The sequence below is a fragment of the Misgurnus anguillicaudatus genome, chromosome 21 (assembly GCF_027580225.2).
Source record: "Misgurnus anguillicaudatus chromosome 21, ASM2758022v2, whole genome shotgun sequence".
NCBI lineage: Eukaryota > Metazoa > Chordata > Actinopteri > Cypriniformes > Cobitidae > Misgurnus > Misgurnus anguillicaudatus.
Genome location: NC_073357.2, coordinates 12,505,089 through 12,530,905, shown reverse-complemented (window position 1 = coordinate 12,530,905; position 25,817 = coordinate 12,505,089). Strand labels below are relative to the sequence as shown.

Sequence of the window (25,817 nt, the reverse complement as noted above, 5' to 3'; positions counted from 1 at the left end):
TTTAAATTATTTTTTCAATGAATAAAATCATGTACAAGTCACTCAGAATTGTTTGCAAAAGTGTTTGTTTTATTTTATTATTTTTAGTCTTTGTAAGGAAACTATATCAGCTCACTAGAACTGATCTGCATGCAGTTAAATCTGCAAAATCCAGGATGGAAGGTTTTTGAATAAATGCCCTGGAGTTCATCTCGCTTTCCCTTCCCAGCATAACCTGATGGATACACAAGAAGCACAATAAGAACTAGGGTTTATAGTTGACAGTGAACATTTACAAACATTAGGAACAATTTCTCAGCTCTGTAGGTCCATGCCATGCAAGTGAATGGTGTCCAGAACTTTTAAACTCCAAGGGATGATATAAGTAAATTAGATTTTTAGTTTTCCTTTAGACTAACAACTAGTTTATTCATCACCAATTTACACAAAAAGTACCAGGTGTGCAGCAAACACGTGGAGAATGAGTACATCTTCCAGAAGAGCTGTTTGTAGTGAGATGACTTTTTTCCAGCATGTAACACCTGAGGTGAAAAAAAATTCACATAACATTTAACATTATCAATGATGTTCTTGTTATGCATTTTATTTTTTAATGTCAATATTTACTTTCTAGCCATAAGAAGTGTGCCTGATTCTTGAACTTGTCATCCCCAACTATGTCCCTGAACCTTGAGCAAGCCAATGACAGGGTCGTGTAGGCAGCATCTTCTTCTTGAAGAACAACTTCAAGCAGTATGTTCTTCAGCAACGCTCCTGATAACTGAAAAGTTAGCACAGGCTGTTACATTTTTTTTTAAAAGCACATTATATAACATTCAACTACTTTGAAGATGAAGCATGATGGACGGTCATCATCTTTTAACAGTTCATCCTTAAAGAAAAATATAAGTGGATTAAAATTGTTCTATGATACACATTATAAATCATCATTGCAATTGATTAAGCAAAACAGAGGGCACAACTGGGGTTTGTTCTGCTGAAATGAATTATAGTTACATAATTTGAAAACCAGCAAAGTATAAGTATTTTGTTTTATAGCAATGTTCTTACTTTCATATGCAAGTTCAGTTTTTTCTTCCCCTAGGTTTCAGGGAGTGCAGAGAATTCTTCTTCTTCTTCTTCTTCTGAAAGAGAATTAGAATAAAAACGTGATAAAATTATCCATTAATTTTTTATTTGACAAAATATCAGCAAAATATAAAAAGCTGACAATACCAGCTACAACAGCTCATTTTCTCTTTCTCCCATGTCTTCCACAATTTGATTGTCATGCAACAAAAACAAATAAAGTAAGAAATAGAACAAGTTCAATATCAAAATTAATTAAATGCAAGGATGCATTACATTGATTACAAATTACAGTAAAGACTTTTGTAAATATAGAAACAATCGAATTAATGGTCCAATTTTAAATTATTCACCAATGAATACAACAACATTTCAAAATCTTGCCAACCCCTAATAGTATTAAGAACAGCTATTAAAGGAGTTTGATAGAGCAAGTAGTGTTTACACCTGCTGATTTTCATCATCACTGAAACACTCTTTTCACTCAAAGTGTCTGCAGAATATATTTTTACTGAAATAGTGTTATGAGCGAGTCACTAAATCATTCCGTTCCATGTCTTCCCAAAACAGTTTACAGACTGAACAAGATTTCTTCACTTCTTTAAGAGTTTCTTAAAACACCACGTTAAAAGTACAGCTAATTTTTTCACACTTACTTAATTTTCAAGCAAGATGGCACACCACCACTTTCCTATGTTCTTCATGTTTAGCTGTGTACATAAAGTAATGAATTAGTACAATTTTCAATTATATTAAAATGCATATAGCTACAAAAATAAATACTTACTTCAGTGAAGTCAAACTTCTGTCTCAGAATAACATACAGTGCATACTATAATATGGAAAGACACACCAAAAAAAGTTAAATGGTAACAGCAATTGATTACACCTTGATGTTCCTTATTTACAGTACGTACTTGCCATCAAGACAAACACTCCAGTTATTTGTCCTGCATTGTCCTAGTAATGAAATCAGACACACCATAAATTATTAATTGATGTGATAAACACACAACAACTTGTAAATTAAGAACTTTATACATTACAGCAGAAGCTGTGATCATAGTCATGTGGAACATAAAAAAATATCTTTTACTGATAAGTGAACTTAAAACACAATAACATGCGTTTCACATTTATTTCACTGATGGTTATGAGTAATACATTTTATAAAATAATTATGATATGAAAACAAATGTTTCAATTACATTACATTACATAACATTATGGATTACGCAGAAAAAAAGCATAACTACAATGAAAACTTTTAAAAATTAAAAGTTTTAAAAGAATTGCAGGCATTGTACAATTAAATTAGGAGTTGTAACGTTATTTTAATATCAACTCCATTTATAAAACGATTAAGACATTTACAATTTGAAAATCAATGCAGACCTAAAACGTACAAAAATTACACAACCACAATACCTTATTATTATGGTCTTCAGAATCCAGACCTGCAAACTCCTCAGAGTAAAAAAGGTGACAGTGTCACGCGCCCGGGGGGGGGGGGGTACTTTTTGTGTGATTTTAATATGATTCTGGACGTGACTTAACAAAAATCACCATACTTTAATCAAAAATCAATGTTAAAACATCCTTGAAGCTTAAGGAGAATGACACATTTAATATTTTACAAATGTTTTTATTTACAACTCACGGAAACGCCTGGAAGTGTTGTGAAGCATGACACTGAAATAAAAAATAACAAGAGACAGACAGAAATAAAAAAAATATATATATATTTTGACGATGTTCGTGCGACAGAGCCACTTTGTCCTCAGCCGGCATCTGTGCAAGGATGACGATGACGGGCCATTGTGAATGGCAGTGAGTGCTCCACCAAAGTGCCCAGAACCATTGCCTGAAAGTAAATTAAAATCATTAAAATATAACCTTGTAAACTATCATACATAGGACTAATATGATAAAACAACGTGTCTCCATACTGTATGGCTGATATGCAGTGAATATCAACCAACATTTCTGTTTAAAAATTATAATAATAATGCATTTTATATGTAGGGCTCCTTAAATTGAATAAACAATCTCAAAGTGCTAGTGTTCATAATGTAAATTCAACTTACAACACAATGTAAAGATTTCATTGACAGACTTTGATGCAAAATGTAGCCCTTTATTATACAGAAATTTGCTGTTGGTGTATTAGCCTAGGACAACACGCTCGCCAGATTGTTTTGTCTAAACAGCCCTATTGTTAAAAATTACTGTTTACCAGGTATACAGCCACCAGGAATGAACGGGGCTAGGCTAAATCACATTCACAACGCGATGTACAAAGATTAAGTGCATGCATTGAAAAAAGATAGGCATGTATTAATTAGTCTAAGTTGAGGTAAAACATCGTAAAATATTGAAAAACGGTGGTTTTTCCTTTAACATTACTCTCGCATCAGGTATTGTGTAAACAGTCACATTTACCCACATCACGATTGACTGCCTGCGCAAGCGCGCACGCCAGCCACTGTAATGAAGTTATTCAGGGTAACGTTAGCTCAGAATTAGAGTAGTAGCCGTATATCTCGGAACTCAGGGCAGAGCACCCGGGTAACGATAAGCCTAGCTAACAATCGTCCTGCTAAGTTAGCTAACATTAGTCATTTTGCTCGAGGCATAGGCAAACTTTATGCAAGGTCTACGTTTGTGCATTACTCGGCGTAGACTCGTTCCTAAAAATACAATATAAGCGGTAGCTAACGCTAATTTAAATCAAGCAAACAAATAGTTGTTGTTTTTGGTCCAAGAAGTTGACTTACCTTGAATAAGATGGTTCCTTCACGTTAAAAGTGTCCATCAGACTCGCGTGGTAGCCAGGTGTGTCTCTCATCCAAAGGACCGCGCTCGCGCGCTGTCTTCAAGATTCTGAAGGAAGTGCTAAGATTCCGATTGGCCCAGAGAAAAGCAAATGCCAAGATTCCGATTGGCCCAGAGAAGTGTCAATTATAAGAATTATCCAATAATGTTTGGCAATTCTAGCCCGCATGGCATTCAGATAAAGGCAGCCTCCCAACCCCCCACCACCACCTAAAAAAAAAACTCTCCGGTTCTACGCGATTCACGTGAATGACCCAATTGACCAAGAAAACGGCGATTGTCGCCGAAAAGCGACAAGTTTGCAGGTCTGAGAATCCATAATCTGGAGAGCAAATTGTAGAAATGGAATGGAGAAAAGATTTTGTCATCCACGTTACAGATTTTGTAATTTGTGTGCTAATAAAAAAACTACAGAAATGTATCTGGATACACTTTACCCTTATCTTTTTTAATACATTAAGACTAAAAACAGCCTACAAACTTCTTCAGAACTTATAATGCTTTTTTACAAAACTAAAAACTGTAAAGCAAGCTTACACCTTCATTTCAACGACACGCTAACATGTGAAAGCGGGTTTCTTCTTTGTTTTCTGATCGATCGCAACAAAACTTACACATTAGCGCCACCAACTGTGGAGCATAAACCAATAGCTGTTACAGGTGATATAAATAAACCAATCAAAATCCTCTGGAAGTTTGTACAGCCCACTTGTGGGTAAAGCTCCACCCACTTGCTGCTAACCCACCCATTTGCAGCTGGCTCCGACCTCCGTTTATACCCATCTCCATATAGGGCCCACATAGGAAGCCCATATGGGGCCCACATGGGCCCCACCTTGCAATGTTGGCTGCCCAGCAAACACACCCATGTGGGGCCCAAATGGGTTGCACCTGGGCTGATATCTGGGGCCCACCTGGGCTACCCAACTGGGACCCAGCTAATTTTGTCCTCAGTTTCCATGGAGCCCCCACATGGGTTTGCCCAGATGGGTTCATGATGGGTTCTTGGTGGGAACCTTATGGGGCCCATATGGGTAGACCAGGTTAATCCCATTTGGGACCCACATGGGACTACCCACATGGGTTAATGATGGGCTCTTGGTGGGCACTTTATCGGGCCCATATGGGTAGACCAGGTTAATCCCATTTGGGACCCACATGGGACTACCCACATGGGTTAATGATGGGCTCTTGGTGGGCACCTTATCAGGCCCATATGGGTAGACCAGGTAAATCCCATTTGGGACCCACATGGAAATACCCACATGGGTTAATGATGGGGCCCAGATAGGACTTATATAGGGCACTTATGGGTCACAACTGGTATATTTATGGGCTATACCCTTGGGCTATATTGTTTTGGGTTACCTTATTTTACAATAAACCCCTAAATACAAAAATTCCATGCAATACACTACAATAAAATCTTAAAGTTATTCAATGAACAGAAAACAGTAGTTCATGCTTTACTTTTACAATTTATTAACAATTTGATCTTGACTTAAAATTACATTTAAAACTTTATAAAACACAACATTAAAAATTGAAAAAAAAAGAAAAGTTAAACTTACAGGGTTAATTACTCACCCTCATGTCGTTTCAAACCCATAAGAGCTTCAATCATCTTCAGAACACAAATTAAGCCTACTGATCTCATAAAAAATATCTTAATTTGTGTTTTGAAGATGAACAAAGATCTTGCAGGTGTGGAACGACATGAGGAAAAGTAATTTATGACAATTTTTTCTTTTTTTGTGGAGCAACCCTTTAATTAACTCTTTAAAAAGTTTAATTAACTTCAACTTATTAACTGCATAGAACAATACAAACGAAACAACATTAGGGCAGCTCCTCACTCCTCTGTTGTTACTGTACCAATGGCCCTTTGAACAGAAAAAGAAAATAAATTAACCGTTGTGCCACTTTTCTTCATAAATTCCACTTTTCACAGTTCAAACAGATGTGTCAGGTTACCCTTCATGACATATCATGATTTAAAAGGGTTAGTTCACCCAAAAATTAAAATAATGTAGTTTTTTACTCCCCCTCATGTCGTTCCACACCCGTAAGACCCTCGTTAATCTTTAGAACACAAATTAAGATATGCATAGTCAGCAATGACACTTCATCTCTCAGGATCCATTAATGTACTAAACATATATTTAAAACAGTTCATGTGAGTACAATGGTTAAAGGAATAGTCTACTCATTTTCAATATTAAAATATGTTATTACCTTAACTAAGAATTGTTGATACATCCCTCTATCATCTGTGTGCGTGCACGTAAGCGCTGGAGCGCGCTGCGACGCTTCGATAGCATTTAGCTTAGCCCCATTCATTCAATGGTACCATTTAGAGATAAAGTTAGAAGTGACCAAACACATCAACGTTTTTCCTATTTAAGACGAGTAGTTAAACGAGCAAGTTTGGTGGTACAAAATAAAACGTAGCGCTTTTCTAAGCGGATTTAAAAGAGGAACTATATTGTATGGCGTAATAGCACTTATGGGAGTACTTCGACTCGGCGGTGTAACACCCTCCCTCTCCCATTATGAGAGGTAGAGAGGGAAGCGGACTTTTCAGGCGAGTCGAAGTACCCGGAATTTCATAGCATAAAATTACATAAATATCCCACATATTCATTCGCATTTTTTAAGAAAACGTGCCGCCAGATCAAGGATTTTTGCCCGCAACAATCACAAAAAAACTGAATTTTTCTGGAAGGACTGGTCAATGCAGGCCTCAGTGAGGCACTGTATTTAATCAAAAATATCTTAATTTGTGTTCTGATGATGAATGAAGGTTGGGTGTAGAATGACACGAGGGTGAGTAATTAATGACATTATTTACATTTTAGGGTGAACTAACCCTTTTAATTCACAGACAGGTCAAAATATTTAGCATGCTTCTAAATATCACACCATTTTCTTGACAATCTTTGATAATTCACACAGTGATTGTCACTCGCAATGAGCAGCAATTTACCTATGATTTCGGGCATTTGCGACTTTGCAAAACCTGTCGGTGGGTGACAATAAGGCCTAAAATTGTCCAGTAAGAACTCGCCATTAGTGTGTAAACACTGCCTGATATGTTTGTGCCTGAGTACAAATTGCAAGACCAGAAGTAGGGTTGTAACGGTATTCCGGTATGGCGGTATACCGCAATATTGCCATGTACCGTTATCGTACTGTCAACATTTGCTTATCAAAGGTTTAGGGAAAAAATGAAAGCAGATCTTAGCATGCACTGCTGCACATACACTGCAAAAAAATGACTTTCAATAAAAAAATTACTTAATATTTTTGTCTTGTTTTCAGTAAAAATATTAAAAAATTCTTAAATGAAGATGCTTTCTCTTGATGAGCAAAATTACCTATGAAAATTAGTCTAGTTTTAGACCAAAAATATCAAATTTAAGTGATTTTGTGCATAAAACAAGCAAAAAAATCTGCCAATGGGGTAATCTTGAACATTTTTCTTTAAACACTAAATTCAAGACAAATTTAAGAAAAATGTGCTTACCCCATTTTTGCTTGTTTAATGCACAAATTGACTTAAATTTGATATTTAGTGTTTATGACAAAAGTAAAACTTATTTCAAGAACATTTTTTGCTTGTTTTAAGCACTAATTTACTTAAAGTTTTATTTTTTGTCTAAAACTAGACTTGTTTTCCTAGGTCATTTTCCTCATCAAGAAAATACATCTTAATTTAAGAATTTGTAGATATTTATATTAGAAAACAAGACAAAAATACTAAGTAAGACGTTCATTTTTTTGCAGTGTATTTTGTTAAAATGCGAGATGTGCAGCTTTATTTTATCTTTATTTTTTTCAAATGGTAGACTCGTACTTCCATAAAAAGTTTTCTTTTTCGTAAAAAGTTTGATATAATAAACCATATGTATAACAAAAAAACCTATGTGTTTGCATTTATTTAAAGCTCATTGTTTCAAAGTGTATACCTTTAAAACCGTAAAACTTTCTGAGACAATTATCATACGGTGAAAATCTCATACCGTTACAACCCCAACCAGAAGTAGGTGTACAGTTCTGTGGGTTCCCAGGGCATGTTTGAAAAGCCATGATTCAATATCTTTTGGCTATGATAATATTAGGATCACATGTTCCCACAAGTTAAAATTTGCAAGACAAAACTAAGCTAACAGAACATGTCCCCTTCCCGGTCACTGTATGTAATAGCACACAAATGGTAAAACATTTTTGAATTTGCATTGATTATTCGTCTTATTAAAGTTTGTATTTCCATTTAAAATAGGGATGCACCGAATCCAGGATTCGGATTCGGCCGAATACTGGGCTTTTTGACGGGGTTCGGGTTCGGCCGAATCCTAGATTTTTTTTACACCGAACCGAACCCTAGGCTTGCGCTACGCTGGTCGACGTCACGCGGCCGTTGATTACACACATCGGGTGCTGACGTGGAGATGAGCTTTTTCTTTCGGTGAGCCTTAGGGGCTGGACACACCAAAACTTTTAAACACGGCTGAAAACGCCTTGAGGACGCCAAATGCCAGCTGTTTTTCAGCTGAGCGCTTGGTAGCTGTGACGCTTCAGCTGTGAGCCGGTTGGTTGCTGTGGTAATGTCCCGCCCCTCCTCCACTGTAATTTGGCGGCCGTGTGAAAACTGACATTGACGAGCGGAGCTTCTCACTCAAAGTTAAATATAGTTTTCAGCGCGGAGCTGCTTGCTTATTGGAAAAACGAGCGTGTCGCAACGCATCGCTTTCATTATGCATAGGCTTATGGTTATTGTCAAAATAGTTTTTCCAACTTGTCATCCTGGCATAATGTACAGTTAAAATTAAATAAAATGAAAAAATACATTGCTGTGGACGTTGTTTACTTCATTAATGTGTTTTACTGTGTTAATGGAATAAGGATGCGAGTAGGATTCGGATTCGGCCGAATCTTAAACGGTGGATTCGGGATTCGGCCGAACCTAAAAAATCTGGATTCGGTGCATCCCTAATTTAAAATGTAAATCTTAAGACATTTACCCATCTTGTTGTCCAACTCGTGCCCTGGCAGTGCGATAACCTCCCCTGTCCCTGGCACCGATTAGCCACTTGGACACTGCCTTCTCTGCCTCTCTTCTTGTTGTTGTATTCGTTAGGGCATTTTTTTTTCAAACTTCCTGTAAAATACATAAAAAAGCATTAAAGTGAGATTAAATTTAATCTGAGCTCTTGCAAGAAAGAAGCAGTTATCTCCACATTTTTCAGGAGATACAATAATGGTATCGGATATAATATTCTGTCATACACAAATGTTTTTTCTGTATTTTTACAAAAGCAACAAGAGCAACATTTTTAGTGCAAATGTTTATTAACTGAACAAACACAGAAACAGAAATTTGTGTTATTATTTATACATAATGTCATAAATATGTCAACAATGTCAAAATACTCATCTCAGCAAGGATTCAGATAAACATAGTTGGTTATATCTAAAGTGAACATAAAAGAAATCGGATTTGTTTCATTATTTGAAATCGATGTATTAGGTCTTAAAATGGACAACAGCCTATAAAAACCTGCTGCTGTCATTGGTGTTAATCAAACAAAAATAATTTTACAAAGATTAATCTATATTTGTAATGATACAGTTAACACTATGTTTTATTTTTCATTTATAAAATATTTTTGTAGCTGAATAGTACTGTTTGACCTAATTTAACTTCATTCTATTGTATTTATCTATGCTAGTAACATGTATATTTGTTCTTATTTTATTACCTCACTTTTCTTTAATAATGTTTTAATTTTATTATTTACAGTGTTGGGCATGTTACTTTAAAAAGTAATTATTTATAGTTACTTCTCACAAATAGATGAAAACTGCTTCAGCAAGCTCAATATAGTAATGCCAAAATGTTTTTGTCAGTAATGGTAACAGCGTTGTAATCGGAGAAAAAGTTATTAGTTTGATTATCCATTACTGAAAAAATAACAATCACTGATTACAACAAATCACTGATTATTTATTAGAAACTGTGAGTTTTGTGAACACCACTAATTAACACTAATTAATCACTGAAATTGGCAGTATACCTTGTCCATATTGTCATTATTCTGGGTATTCTCAGTTTTTCTTACGTTTTTCTATGGTCTTGGACTCGCTGGTATTTGGACTTGTCTCGGTCTCTGCCACTGGTCTTGCCAAATATGGCTTTTGGTCTCGACCGAGTCCAGTTGTCTATTATGTAAGGAATAATTGACAACGGGCCATTGAATTATTAGAAAAATAATGCATACCCAAGGTGGTGATGCCGTTACACCTCGGGTGTGCAGTATTTTTCTAATAATTCAACGGCCCAGAGCATTTAGATCAATAAATTATAACCCAAATAATAACCCAAAATGATTGTCTTGATACTGTCATACATACGACTTGAGTCTTTCCTGGACTCGGACTCGAATCTTTTTGGACTCGGTCTTGTCTTGGACTCAAACCTCTTTTGACTCGGTCTCGACTAGTCCTGGTCTTGGATTCGACAAAGGTGGTCTTGACTACAGCCCTGTCTCAGTGTAAGTATTGACAATTATTTTGATTGACAATCAATATGGATCTATTACCACTGATTTATGAAGAACAACTGAACTCAGAATAACCTCAGTTTGCACATGAATATGTTAAACAGTGAGTAAATATACATACCATATACCACCTCAAACAGTTTGAGCCTCCCAAACTCTCGCTTTCCATGGCGGCCAACAAAGTTATACTGCCTAGATAGAGCAGGATCTAAAAGAAAAGCCATCATCCTTCTTATGGCTTCATCCACAGTACTCCCTCCAATATCTGCCACCACAGCAACCTATGGAAAACAAGATTATCATTATAGACCCTTTTACAGGCCACGTGATCAAATAGTTGCGTATGCATTTTGGCAACGGAAATGGTGTTGTTCCCCATTGGTTTTAACGTGTTAGCAACGGTTTCCCAGCATCAAAATGTCTGGTTGTTGCATTTACGGGTGCACTAATCAATATTCCACCAAGAGGCTTACGTTTTATAGGGTTTCGACAGGATCACGGCTGTGATGGCAGGCGATTAAACGTGTTGATTTGAGTGAGGACATAATAAAAAAATGCTTGCGTCTGTACTCTATAAGACCCTTTTGCTGTTTGTACACAATGATGCTCGGCAACGTATGTGTGCGCATTTTGGCAACAGAAGTAAGGCGAGAATCAGCAGTGAAGCAACACAGACAAGGTTACTTTAAAAAGTTGACTTTCTCAACTTTTTCCACACAGCTACCAGATCTGTGTACTTTGTCGAGTGGATAGAAGACGTTAGCAGATATACAATGACCAGATATATATACTAATATATTAACTGTAAACGCAACAACCAGACACTTTGATAACTGAGGAAACCAAGTTGCTAACACGTTATAACCACTGGGGAACAACACCACTTCCATTCCCAAAATGCGTACATAGCTATTTGATGACATGGGCTGTAAAAGGGTCTATGTATACTTCCGTTGCCAAAAATCGCACACATACTTGCTACGTCATCACTGAGTACAAACAGTAAAAGGGTCTATTTGCAGACTACACAAAAACAAACCTGATTAATCAATTACATTTCTACCAAAATAGTGCAGCCACAAATTAATCGATAGCGCACTGCTACTTTACATAGGAAGTAGTTTGAATACAAGTCAATGAATACAAGTCTATTTCTCATAATTCCTAGAGAATTCCTAAGCAGTTAACACTGGCTGTTTCTCAATTCCAAGAACGCAAAGAACGGACTTGCATCCTCGTGGAGATCGGTCTTGCCAGGCGACCTTGGAAGAACGAACTCGGAAGTTTTGCCGCAATGACTTCTGGGGCGTAAAGCGCTTTCAGCTAGTCTGCACTTGATGCATCCTCGATATCAAGAACACATCCGGGTATTTTCATGCATCCTCTGTCCTTGCGTTCTGGAGAATGGGAATGAACTTCGACCGTTAATGATGACGTAGAGCGAGGACACGAGGACGCAAGATCGCTGAAGAACGCATATTGAGAAACAGCCTCTGTGACACACGTTTTTTAATTGTAGTAAAACTTGTGTTGCCTGTGCTACAAAAGAATTGTTTCTTTGTAGCAAAAAAGCTACAGTACTGTGCAAACATCTTAGACCACCATTAGATTTGTGGATTAAGAAAAGGTATAATGACCATATATATAATTATAACTATAGTTTTTTAAATAAAACCAAGAAATACAGTAAATTTATAGGCAGTATTAAAAAAGCATCATAAATGCTTAAAAGTACAGACAGGTTTTAGACCATACTTGCCATTTACAATCATATTTGGAAAGAAAAACACCTGACAAAACATGGCCATCATAGACTGGCATGAATTTATTATTCGATCCGAGTCGCTGATTCGATTCATTACAGCTCCAAAGCAGTGTTTTGAAATTATTCATTATTTAGTTTTTTTGGCGCACATAACTATTCTCATCACTTTATTATATTAACATAAGACCACTGAACTTGCATTAATCGTTTTAAATATGTTTGAATCTTGAGAAAGACATTACTGTCTCTAGAGGCCTCACTGAGCCATTAGATTTAATCAGAAATATCTTAATTGTGACTTCTGCACAGTACTGTATTTGAAAAAATTTAAAATTAAGACCTGTGAACCTGGTAAATTATTCACATTAGAACATACCACTTGGTTGAGAAAGGTGGGGTCTGACAATTTCTGCTCCATTGCATCAACATCCGAGACTGTCCTCAGGGGGAAAACGGTGTCCTCTGGAAGAGCAGCTCTAACTGTAGTTGCATCCCGTTGTGTGAGAAGTGATTGTAGCATCCTCCCATGGACCTTCTGCGTCTCCTTTATTTCCTCCAGGACAGTTAAGAGCCGGGCAAACATGCTATCTCTAAATGAAGGACTAGCACCTTGCAGAACTCTACTGGGGTGCTCTGGTGTAACAGCCATTAAAGGTGTTGAAGGTGGAGAGGGCTGAATACATGGATGGGCCCTGTGTAAGTGGGGAGTCTCCGGTTGGCGGTTCTCTGGCACTCGGGGAGGTAAATGCTGATCTCGAACCACAGAACTGGGATCTTGAAGAATTGTACTGGGTCGTTCTGAAGTAACAGACATTAAAGGAGCTGAAAGTGGAGGGGGTTGGATAAATGGACGGGTCTTGAGTGAGTGGGGAGCCTTTGGTTGAAGGTTGTTTGGAATTGGGGAAGATAAAGGCCCACTAGATGCATGATCCTGTCCGGCACTATCCTTATCTGAGCTTGACAGACATACTGCCCTTGATATGCACAAAATGTAGAGCATAATTAAGTAGTTGTACAAGTTTAAAATTACATAAGTATATGTGCAATGTAGGATAATGAATAGTAATGCATGAAAAGCAAAGGATAACATTTTTTGGTTGCATTAAAGAGGCAATACTTTAAATTTACTGTTTTAATATAATATGCATTGATTCTTATTAAAGCTGAAGTTATTTAGTCAAGCAGGAAGTGATGTTCTCTTTGACTTGTTTGAATAACATTAATGGGTCCCTTTTGAAGCATGCACTTGGCACTTCATTTAAGATGATTTTTAACTTAACCCTTAATCAGTGTTTGGGGCCCCAGGGGACCCCACTAGACGTTTCGGTCATTTTGGTCGCAGTGTAGTTCCCTGTCAGGGGCATGAAACTCTGTGACCGTTCCTAAATAGTCTATCTAAACATGAACAAAAAATGGGCTTGATTTGGTTGTTCTAAAGGTGTGTGAATTTTTTTACCGTTTATAGTGTTTGAGGTCTGATAGACCCCAACTTTTAAAGAGTGATTGCATAAGGAAATATAATTTTTTTATATGGAAAACTACATCTTTTTTATTTACTTCTCAACTAAACATTTATGCTGTGTTTTTATTGAATTTTGGAAGTTTTTTACCTATTTACTGCACAATTACTTAACTAGGACATAAATTGGCTCATGAAAATGATTTTTTTAAGAAAGAAATCACGGAATGTGGATCTTCATTTAATCTAAATAGTTTTTGGACATTGCTCTATGTGTTAGGGATAGAATACTGAAATCTGCTGGTTTGTGGAAAAACCACAAACCAGAAATGATTTAGTAATGATAATTAAAGAAAGAAAGTGCAGTAAGCACATATATCCAATAGAGCTCCATAGGGACTCAATTCATTTCAAAAAAATATTTATGAGCCCATTTAAGGCCTAGTTAAGTAATTGTGCAGTAAATAGGTAAAACACTTCCAAATTTCCACAAAAACACAGCATAAATGTATAGTTGAGAAGTTAAAAAAATTATATATAGTTTTTCATATTAAAATTAAAAAAAAAAAAATCCTTATGCAATCGCTCTTTAAATGTTTGGGGTCTATTTGACCCCAAACACTATAAATATTATCCTTTTTGAGCACTGATTAAGGGTTAATTAAGACTGCTCATATGAGAATACTCGGGGAAAAAACATTTTGGCATAATTATGTGTTAATTTTTGTACAAGCATGAAAAATACAACTGGTGCATCTCTTCCTGTGCAAACAGGTTTTTCACATACACATGAGATACACAGACAACACATTCTCGTTTCTCTTGTGCTTAAATGATAATGATCCTTTTGAGAAGTATTGTTGCTTTTAAAAGCTATATATTCAAGAAATATATCTTACCTTTTTTTGCGCTTCCCTTTTCCCAACTTTCTTCCAGAATCAGACTCAGGCCCAATCCCAATTCTACCCCTTAGCCCTTTCCCCTTCCCCTTTGTTTTGCGCATTCACGTGAAGGGGTAGTGGTGTCTCAATTCTCTTTTGGCTGAAGGGGAAGGGGTAGGGGTAAGGGCCAGATAGCCCTTCAAACGAAGATTTTTCAGGACCACACTTCAGACGAAGGGGTATGATAAATTTCCAATATGGCCCATAAATTTAAGTATTTTTGGACATTAAAAAGTATTTTAATAACAAATAATAACTAGTTTTATGTATACGGTTATGTTCTCAGAAAAAAGATTTGTAAAAATCGCCATGAAAAAAGTTTGCTAATGTTATTGACCTTGTGATAGTTGCACAACATATATTTTTTAATAATTTCATTAAATATAAAATTTTATTGTATTATTTCATCTGAGCATCTATGATGTAGGAGCAGCAACGACTTATGATGACATGTAACGGTCTAGTAGTGGTGTCCCATTTCTTAGGGGAATATTTTCAGCCCTACCCCTTGACACTCTGTTTCAAGGGGCAAGGGGAATGGGGTAGGGGTAAGGGTAAGGGCAAGGGGGAGGGGTATAAAATAGAATTGGGATTGGGCCTCAGTCTGCAAGTCTGAGGTTGCCTCAGACATCAAAAGTTTTGCTGTGGCGTGGGCATAGTTTCCTAAATAGACATGTAACAAAAAAATAGCAACTAGTATTTCAGCCGCATGCCTTATTTGTATTATTTAAAAATTTACATTATTATTATCACCAATCACCTTCAAAAACAGTCATATTACCTGCTTTTCCCAAAACACGCACTTTAAACTTCGGCCAGTCAGAGTCTGGAACAAGTTCTTCCTTTACTGCCTTGGTGATGTTTATTCGCCCTGGTGGCCAGTAACAAGCATCTTCTTCTGGTCCAGTAAACCATTTGCAAGGAACAATTGCTACACCTCCACCATCCAAAAAATCCACGATTGCGAATTGTAGCATGCTGAAAAAATGAAAACAAGCAGGCTAGTGCAGCTGTGGCAATGCCACATATCCAGATTTAAATGGCAAGAGCACTATTTTTCTCCTTAGTTCCTCAATGGATACCACATGCAAGTCTTTGGATAAATTTGAAACATAGTAAATTCCAAGGCATGCCGAGTCAATTGGGTAGCTGAAAAAAGTTTCATAGTTTTCAAAGAAGTGACAGAGTACCTTGACAGTTTTACAAGAAGAAAGCAAAATATTTCTCACAATGAGAATTTTCCCCCTTAAGGAAAAACAGTTATCGCCTTTACAGCAAGAAATTAATGTCTGTCCATCATTGTACTGCCTGTACTGCTGGCATGTTCCAAGTTCATCAGTCACTGGTCCAGAGAAATGGAGCTGTTTGAGGGGTGAGTAAATAGACATTTTCTTCCGTTTCGCCACTTTCTGTTTCTCATGGATGCGCCTGACAATTTGCTGGACAGGATTTTGGGGCCTCCGTACCATCTTTTTAAGTTTACCTAAATATGTTTCGAATGGGAAGCAGGAAATGTTATCCAACGGACCAAAGTTACGTGCATCTTGGGCAATGTGTATCAATGAATGGATGTTGTATCCAACAAATTCAATGCCGTAAATCAAGCCAAAATCTTGGACAAAAAGTTTCAAAATATCTTCAGCATAGTCGCAGTTTTCAGTACACAAATCAGGACTAAGAAGAATTCGTATAGATACAGACAAAAGTAGAAAGTTTCTATACATTGTATTGGGAATATGTTTAAGAAGAACAACAGGACCCGTATAAAGCAAAAACTGCCTCAATTCAGTTGCCTTCCACATGCTAATTTCAAGGAGAGACCTTGGTTTCCTAGCAAAATTCCTTGGTAAATACTGTCTGACAGAAGCCATGTATGCTGAAATAGTGGTGAGATTTTGAACGGACTGCCTGCATTTCAAAGGCCCTTTTAACCAAAGATAAATTAACTGGCGCATCGCCCCCAAACACACAAGGTGCATATAATCAAGGACAAAACTTGTAACTAATCCCACACCTAGCTCAGACAGTGGTGAAACTCCTCCTTGGTGCTCTTTATAGCCCATTTCCCTAAATGTCTGATCAGTCCTTATCTCTGCAGACAACTCAGGAAAAGACATTCTCCTATTTACATGGACACCTTTTTGAGTGCAGCGTTCACATGCGTAGTACCCAGTGTTGCCCTTTACACATTTGAGGAATGCACGTGCTGGAGCATCACATATAAATGCATCAGGAGCAGCAACTGTGAAATGTACATCATTATAATGAAGACCCTCTTGAACAACAACTTTAACATCTTGAATAAATTCCTTTAAATACTCTTGCACATTTGATGGTTTTGTCACACCTGAGTATAAGCCAATCATAAAAACGTTTGAATTTGGGATCTCCTTAATCCTACCCAAAATAGGCCACAGACTTACATTGTTGCTGCGGAATAATGGAAGACCATCGATATTTACTCTAATTGTTAGAGTGTCAGTTAGATCTGTCAGATTGAAATCTAAAGATGACAATTCTGCTAGAACTGAATTTTTTATTCCAAAATGATAATATGATCCTCCTGCTACATTTTTAACATCACATTTGCGGTCTGTGGACATTATGGTTCTAGCATCCAATGGCACTTTAAGGCCTTTTTTTCTGAGAATTTTCAGAAGAGCAGACAATGCATTTTGAGAAATGTTGTATTCTGCAGCCCAGTCTGCAAGACCATTTGTGTCATCTAGTCTGCCAGAAGCTGAATCTTCTGAATCACATTCAGAGTCCAGGTCAAAGTTCCTGGAATCATCAGACATCCCATTGTCAAAATCATTGTAAAAGAAGTTATTGTCCAAAGCATCATAAAACATGTCTCTGGGATATTCATTTACTTCATCCTCTGCTACATGTTCGACACAGTCATAATAGACAGAATCCTCCAATGGTTCAGATTGCAAATTGAAATCTAGTGGTTGTTCAAATTGTTGTGAAACAACACGAAAATGCTCAGCAACTTTCGCAGCTATTTTCCTCCTTTTTTGTCCTCTGAGAATGCTCCATAGCTTTCTGTAAGAAAAAGGAAGGGGTATGACACTCTAAACCCTAAAAGGTAACAATTCTAATTTAGGTAAAATCATTTGTATGATCACAATAAGTATTTGTAAATGTTTGTAACACCTGACTGCAAGCTGATGCACATTTACAAAAGGCAGAAAAACCTGCTTGCATAATAAATAGGGATGCACCGATGTAAAGGGCTGCCAATATAAGTGTAGCGGACCCCATCTGAATGATGACCAAACCTGATGTTTTATAAAGTTAATTGCATCCATTTTCACTCCAAACAAATCACCACAAAAGCTAAACATTACAGCACAAGAAGTGCACACCAAACTCGCTCTCTCCATTGCATTATCATCAACATACAGCGAATTACTCAAAACACTAGATGACAAATAGATTAAGGGTGTTTTCTCATATGTTGGTGCGCACCGTGGAGCGGCCTCGGAGCGCACCAAAATACATTGTATCATTTTTCAGTTAGTGCGGTCCTTGTTCACATATGTTTTTTTTTTACTGTACTCCAAGCGCCGCACCGTACACCACGTGACAACGGTCGGCGCTGTCATTGGTCTTTGACCGCTCTTACCGTCTCATTACCCCCCCCCGCCGTTTCCACGACATCCAGCCTGACAGGAAGAGCGCAGCTATCAAGATATTGAGATAAACGATGCACGTCTTTGTGAAGTTTCTTTGCTTTAACGCGAAATTGTGCAGCTGTTCTATTAAAGCCTTTCTCGCGGAGCCGTTTGCTAAAAACCCCTTAATGTCACTATTTGTGTGTGTGGAGGACAGCTATGCATTTATAAAATCATCAGCTCAAACGTCCAGGAGACAGCGAATCTCTGCAACGGACCAATATTGCTTTGTTTGTTGTTAACCCACAATAAAACACCCGGCTCACGTCACGACGGAAGCCCAGTGGCTCAAACATGTGGATATCTTCCTGTATTTGGTTCGGCGCGAGGTCCAGCAGTGTTCACACCACAGGTGGGTCGCACCAGAGTTTGACGACAGCCGCTCCGAGACCACCTGTTTAGAGCGGTCTCGGAGTAGTCGTTTAGTGCGCACCCGAGTGCGGCTGTTGTGTTCACACTGACCCAAACGAACCGTACTCGGAGCGAAACGTAATTTTGACCAACCTAAATGATGTTTTATTAACAAGGTTCGGGAGGAGCACGATCAGATAATTAACTAATCAAGCACAGGTGCATCTAATTTGGTAATCAGCCAAACACTACATATACAGACTTCCTACCTACCTCAGTCTATCGTGATTGTTTTCGGATATACTGCTTCGAACTGCCAACATGTCTGAAGTCGAGCTTTACCCTTCTGACGACGAGTTCTACGCTCCACCGCATGCCACCGGCTCAAAACAAGCAGCTGGCTTCATGGCAATTCCTCCGACCGGCTCTAAGGAACTCCCGAGCCAACCCGGATCTTCTGCCGAACCACACGTCTCGGCTCGCGGCCGGAAGTCCAAAAGGCCCACCACCCGCACTCCTACACAGCGCAATCTCCGTTCACCTCCACCTTCTAGACAGCCTGTACAATCTCCAACATCTTCTTATGCCTCAGCTTCTCCATCCATCCCTCCCATCTCGAAATGGACCGTCGCGGGTTTGAGACAAGCTCTGACAAACTCTGAAGTTAAGTTCTCTCGCAAGTTGAGCAAAGCCCAACTTTACGAGCTTTATATTTCTTTGGGAAATGATTCACCCACCCCAAAAAAGGTAACAAAATCTCGCAAAACCAAAAGTCAACATTTCATTCTAACGTCATCTTCTTCCAGATCAAGTTCCGGTTCACCTCAAGCACCTAGACGCAACAGACCGTCAGCGAGTCTAGGCCACGCCCCAGACTCAGCCGTCTCTCACACTGCTCTGCCTCCCTCCTCCTCTCAACCAATCGCTGCAGCGAGCCAATCGGCTACAGCAGGCTTGGTTTCTCAACCCTTTATTTTTTCCCCGGCTGCAGACGCTGGCGTGAGGATGCCTCCGCCAGCCCCTCAAACTCAGCCTCTTCTACCTTTTCCTTCTGCTACTTTTCCCTACCAATGGCCAGCAGCCCCTGCTGGGGGTGCACAAGCAGCACACCATCAGCCTGCTACAGCGCACCGACCTTCTCCCTCTTTTCCATCCTACGGGCTTCTCCAAGCTCCAGGGGTCAATCCGTGCGTGAGGCTGCCTCCGCAAACGGCTACGCCCCCCCTATTTTCTCAATTTCCTCCTACTCCTTTCTACGGGCTTCCCCAAGACCCAGGCGCTAATCCGTGCGTGAGGCTGCCTCCGCAAACGGTTCCAGCACCTCTTTATCTTCCTTCCAACTCATCTTTACAAGACAAACCTCGCTACACTCTTTTCACAGCAACCCCCCTACCTACCCCAGTGAATGCTGCCGCTCTGGAACCACCTCCCGTGCCTAACTCCATCAAAACGCAGATTCTGACAGGTGCAGACATCGATTTATCATCTCTCCTCTCTTTATTACCTCCCGCCGAATCTCACCGGCAAATAGATTGCGGAGATTTTTCCGTAACGTTAAAAAATGCATCTCACAATTCATCCCGTCCCCTTTCATTTTCGGAATTCACCATTGCATTTGGCCGCTACACCGAAGTAATCTGCACCGCTTTTCCCCATAGACGACGCGAACTCAATGATTATCTGGCGTTAATCGCGGATCTCGCGTTGTCTTATGGCGGAACCCATTTTTTCACATACCACAAGTTATTTTCGGCTAAATGTGCAGTTCGCGTCGCCCAGTGGAACCAGTGCCCCTATTGGGGCGCGCTGGACCCCGATCTGCATAATAAGGTATTTTTCAGTTGCCGCAATATTTCCTGTGCAGTATGCAGGTCAGTTTCTCACTCCACTACCTCATGCCCACAAATTAACCCAGCCATCATACCCTGCCCAGAACCAACGCAAGTAAAATCCACCAGCTACGTCCCTCGCCCCGCAACCTCTAACTCATCATCAGATAATCCATTTTCCAACAACCAACAAGTTTGTGGGAATTTTAACAGAGGGAAGTGCGTGAGACAACACTGCAAATATCTTCACGTATGCAATTATTGTGGTGGGGCTCATGCCCGTACAATATGCCCTGTCATGAAAGCTTCAAATAAAAAATCTAGAAATTACTTATCGACTCCAGTCAATTATTTGCGTCTTTCCTCTGAACTTGCACTTCACCCAGATACCAACTTTGCTAATTTTCTTTTATCCGGTCTCCAACAGGGGTTCAATCCCGGTACTAATTGTCCGCTGGCTCATAGTTTTATTTGCGACAATCTACAATCCGCGCTCGCAGAACCAGATACAGTAGATGAATTAATCAAAAAAGAAGTCGACTCGGGCTTCATGATCGGCCCTTTCGAGACCCCCCCCTTTAACATTTTTCGCATCAGTCCAATAGGAGTGGCTACCAGGAAATTTTCAGGGAAAAAGCGCTTGATAATCGATTTATCAGCTCCACATAATTGCCTGGTATCCAGCATAAATAGCCTCATACCCAGCGAAGAGTATTCTTTGCGCTACCATGATATAGACCAAGCGATCTCTATGATTAAAAATGTAGGTCGCGGCGCGTGGCTGGCTAAAGTAGACATCACTTCTGCATTCAAAGTGATGCCTATTCACCCAGACTCATGGCACTTATTCGGGATACGTTGGCACGGGAAGTTTTATTTCTCAGTACGCCTTACCTTCGGATGTAAAAGTAGTCCAAAAATTTTCGACATGTTGTCAGAAGCAATCTGTTGGATCCTGTCCAACAACTACGCAATTCCTCACATTATACACCTGCTTGATGACTTTCTTGTCATATCTCCTCCCGATGCCATTCCAGCTGAAAACATTACAAAAGTTCACAGGGTTTTTTCTGAATTGGGAATTCCCATCGCGCAAGAGAAGTCCTTAGGACCAACCCAATATATCGAATTTTTGGGCATCAATTTAGATTCAGTCAAATTCCAAGCTTCTCTGCCAAAGGAAAAAGTCGATAGGATAATCTTAATAGCCACCTCTCTGGCAGAAAGCCAAAACTGCTCCAAACGCGATCTCCTATCCGTGCTCGGTCATCTTAATTTCGCAATGCGCATAATTCCGCAAGGCCGCTCTTTCATCTCTCACCTCCTCGCACTGGCATCTTCCGTGCATGCATTAGATGACCAAATTGACATTAATCAAGCAATTCGGAACGAACTCGAATTATGGATTACTTTCCTGAAACAATGGAATGGTTTATCCTTTTTCTACAACGATCTGCTTTCTCTTCCCGGAGACATTCAATTATTTACCGACGCAGCCCCATCCGTCGGTTTCGGTGGATTTTTTCGGGGGCACTGGTTCGCGTCTACATGGCCCCCTCAAATGCTCAACTCTCCCCAGTCCTCCGCACTGTTTGAACTCTACCCAATAGTCGTTGCTGCTTTTCTATGGGGAAAAAACTGGTCAACGAGTAATATTCTGGTATACTGCGATAATGAAGCAACCGTACATTGTATAAATAAAGGCCGCTCTCATTCCATCGCTCTGATGCCACTAATAAGACGTCTATTTTGGATTTCAGCTTGTGATCAATTTATCATAACAGCTAAACATATTCCCGGATCCAAAAATCAAATAGCTGATTCTCTCTCTCGTTTTATGTTCCAGAAATTCAGAATGCTGGCTCCGGAGGCAGACCCATCACCAACCCCAGTACCTCATTATTCACAACTCATATTCCCATAACGCATCCTTTAAAAGCGCTCCTCGACGCGTCACTCGATTCTATTCTCCAAGCAGTTTCACCTAGAACCATTAATTCATATCTAACAGCATGGAGATGTTTCAAAACATTTCACCTTTCTTTTAACCTGCAATTTCCAGATTTTTCTCTCCTCACAATTACTTCATTTATTTCCTACCTCAATTCCGTTAAGAACCTCCAAGCAGGGTCTATTAAAGGATATTTAAGCGGCATCCAATTTTTTCATAAATTAATCTACGGTTTCCCCTCCCCCGAATTAAATAATTCTCAAACTTCTCTTCTAATTAAAGGAATCCAGCGCTCTCGTCCTTCAAAAATAGATTCAAGACAACCTATAACCCTGGACATCCTCACAAAATGTCTCCAAATTCTCCGCACTGGTTATCATTCGATCCATACAGCTCATACCCTCGATGCCATGTTTTTATTGTCTTTTTTCGGTTTCCTGAGATGCTCCGAAATTGCAATAAACTCAAAATTCAACCCGAAAATCCACCCGACTATCTCCGACTTGTCCATTCTCGATAGTGAAACAATCGCTTACTTCATCAAACAAAGTAAGACGGACCAAGAGAAGAAAGGCCATTATATATACATTTTTAATCTCCCATCCCCAATTCAACCGTATCAGTCTCTTTTGTCTTATTTAAAACTCAGGAATGCCCAGTCTAAATCCGCAATAGACCCTCTATTCGTCGACGACTCCAACCATCCCGTTACACGTTTTTGGTTCCAAAAACACTTAAAACAAATCATAGCTCTGACAGGTTTACCCGTGGAGCATTTTTCCAGCCACTCATTTCGCATTGGAGCAGCAACTACCGCAGCTCAAAAAGGTCTATCACAAAATCAGATACAAGCCCTCGGTCGATGGTCATCAGACGCTTTCAAAAGCTACATCAGGTATAATCATCTTCACATTAAAGAAGCACATGCAGCCCTGATCGGTTAAACATGTATTCCGTTCAACAGCCCATAAATTCATATACATAAGTCATAACTCATCTCATTATCATTCCATTATTTTTGTAAATCTTTCAGCATCGGACAGGGCTCCCCTCCTGGTGCAGCAGACCCACGGCTCCCTTCGGTCGCAGGGCGAACCCCCCGTCTGTCGTCTGAGCTATGCCATGTTCTGCGACGGATGGGGATCCCCCTGCCCGGTGCAGCAGAGCCGCTGGCTCCCTTCAGGCGCAGCAGGAGCCCTCCGTCCGACGCGTCAACCCCGCTTTAATTACATGCCTATTCAGCGTCGGACAGGGCTCCCCTTCCGGTGCAGCAGACCCACGGCTCCCTTCGGTCGCAGGGCGAACCCCCTGTCTGTCGCCTGAGCTATACCATGTTCTGCGATGGATAGGGATCCCCTGCCCGGTGCAGCAGAGCCGCTGGCTCCCTTCGGGCGCAGCAGGAGCCCTCCGTCCGACGCGTCAACCGCGCTTCAATTTTATGCCTATTCAGCATCGGACAGGGCTCCCCTTCCGGTGCAGCAGACCCACGGCTCCCTTCGGTCGCAGGGCGAACCCCCCGTCTGTCGCCTGAGCTATACCATGTTCTGCGATGGATGGGGATCCCCCTGCCCGGTGCAGCAGAGCCGCTGGCTCCCTTCGGGCGCAGCAGGAGCCCTCCGTCCGACGCGTCAACCTCGCTTTAATAATATGCCTATGCAGCATCAGACAGGGCTCCCCTCCCGGTGCAGCAGACCCACGGCTCCCTTCGGTCGCAGGGTGAACACCCCGTCTGTCGCCTGAACTATACCATGTTCTGCGATGGATGGGGATCCCCCTGCCCGGTGCAGCAGAGCCGCTGGCTCCCTTCGGGCGCAGCAGGAGCCCTCCGTCTGACGCGTCAGCCCCGATTTAATTTTATGCCTATTCAGCATCGGACAGGGCTCCCCTTCCGGTGCAGCAGACCCACGGCTCCCTTCGGTCGCAGGGCGAACCCCCCGTCTGTCGCCTGAGCTATACCATGTTCTGCGATGGATGGGGATCCCCCTGCCCGGTGCAGCAGAGCCGCTGGCTCCCTCCGGGCGCAGCAGGAGCCCTCCGTTCGACGCGCTAATTCACCCACAGCATTTATGCGCATCATATTCGTGCTCATTTTCTAGCCCTCACAGGGCTCATCAGGCCGAAGCTGCAAGCTTCAGTTCCTATTAAGAACCACTAAGCACTCCCGGTCGGCCGGCATATTTCTCAACACGCATATTTTGGGGGGGTGCAGAAATATTTTTCTCTCTGGCTGCTGTCCTATGCATCAAGCTTCCTTTGGGGAGTTCTCCGGGTTCGGGCCATATCCCGGATTCGGAGTTCGAGCTTCACTCCGGATCCTGAGCCCTCCCCCAGGACAGCACGCCAAAATATGCTTACTTTCGCAATCAGATTAGATGTAAGGGCGAACTCGTGAAATGATGTTTTATTAACAAGGTTCGGGAGGAGCACGATCAGATAATTAACTAATCAAGCACAGGTGCATCTAATTTGGTAATCAGCCAAACACTACATATACAGACTTCCTACCTACCTCAGTCTATCGTGATTGTTTTCGGATATCCCTCCACCACCCCAACTCGCCACTCTAATCTGTTCCATCCCAGTTTGGGATGGGGGAGTTCTCCGGGTTCGGGCCATATCCCGGATTCGGAGTTCGAGCTTCACTCCGGATCCTGAGCCCTCCCCCAGGACAGCACGCCAAAATATGCTTACTTTCGCAATCAGATTAGATGTAAGGGCGAACTCGTGAAACAGTGTATATGTGAAAGCACCCTAAGATAACAAACAGGTACAAAATCAGTTTAAGCTCTCTCCGCGGAAACTGACTGAGATCACCTCAGATCAATATTTTGTGTTATATATTTATTTATTTACGTGTCAAATTATTTACAAGTAGCCATGTAATAAGCGGGATAACATAGATCTATTCGGTTATTATCTCTGAATAAACCCCTTCAGGCTGATACAAGACCCTTTCTGGGTTTATTCTAAGATAATAACTGAATGGATGTACATAACATTTCAGGAACTACTATTAAATAACAAGAACCGATTAAAGGAATAGTCTACCCTTTTGCCATATTAAACGATGTTATTACCTCAACCTAGACGAATTAATACATACCTATTTTTTTTGAATGCGTGCACTGTACAGTGCGTCTTGAATGTGTTTATGCATTTAGCCTAGCCCCATTCATTCCTATGGTACCAAAAAAAAAGTTTTATTTTGTGGTACCATACTTACTGGTAACAGTCTTTAAATAGAGAAAACACGTAAGTGTTTGGTGGCTTCCCTGTTTGGTAACCTTTGTTTGTGTTTCAACAAAACATGCATGCTTTATCACAAAGAACAACAACCTTAAATGGTGACTTATATGTGTTTTACCCAAATGCAAG

At 40.2% G+C, this 25,817-nt stretch overlaps 2 protein-coding genes across 2 annotated transcripts; one reads left to right on the top strand and one right to left on the bottom strand.

Moving 5' to 3' along the window:
- Positions 1–10,394: 10,394 nt before the first annotated feature.
- On the bottom strand, positions 10,395–13,322 carry LOC141353292 (uncharacterized). Its single transcript, XM_073859765.1, has 2 exons — positions 12,608–13,322; positions 10,395–10,747 (listed from the first exon to the last, which is right to left on the bottom strand). Exons 1-2 carry the CDS (start codon positions 13,319–13,321, stop codon positions 10,532–10,534), a joined length of 930 nt encoding a protein of 309 aa, XP_073715866.1. The 5' UTR covers position 13,322; the 3' UTR covers positions 10,395–10,531.
- A 5,510-nt stretch (positions 13,323–18,832) lies between these two features.
- LOC141353178 (uncharacterized) lies at positions 18,833–25,166 on the top strand. The gene is made up of 2 exons (XM_073859659.1): positions 18,833–20,127; positions 22,338–25,166. Exons 1-2 carry the CDS (start codon positions 18,984–18,986, stop codon positions 23,384–23,386), a joined length of 2,193 nt encoding a protein of 730 aa, XP_073715760.1. The 5' UTR covers positions 18,833–18,983; the 3' UTR covers positions 23,387–25,166.
- The last annotated feature ends 651 nt before the right edge of the window (positions 25,167–25,817 follow it).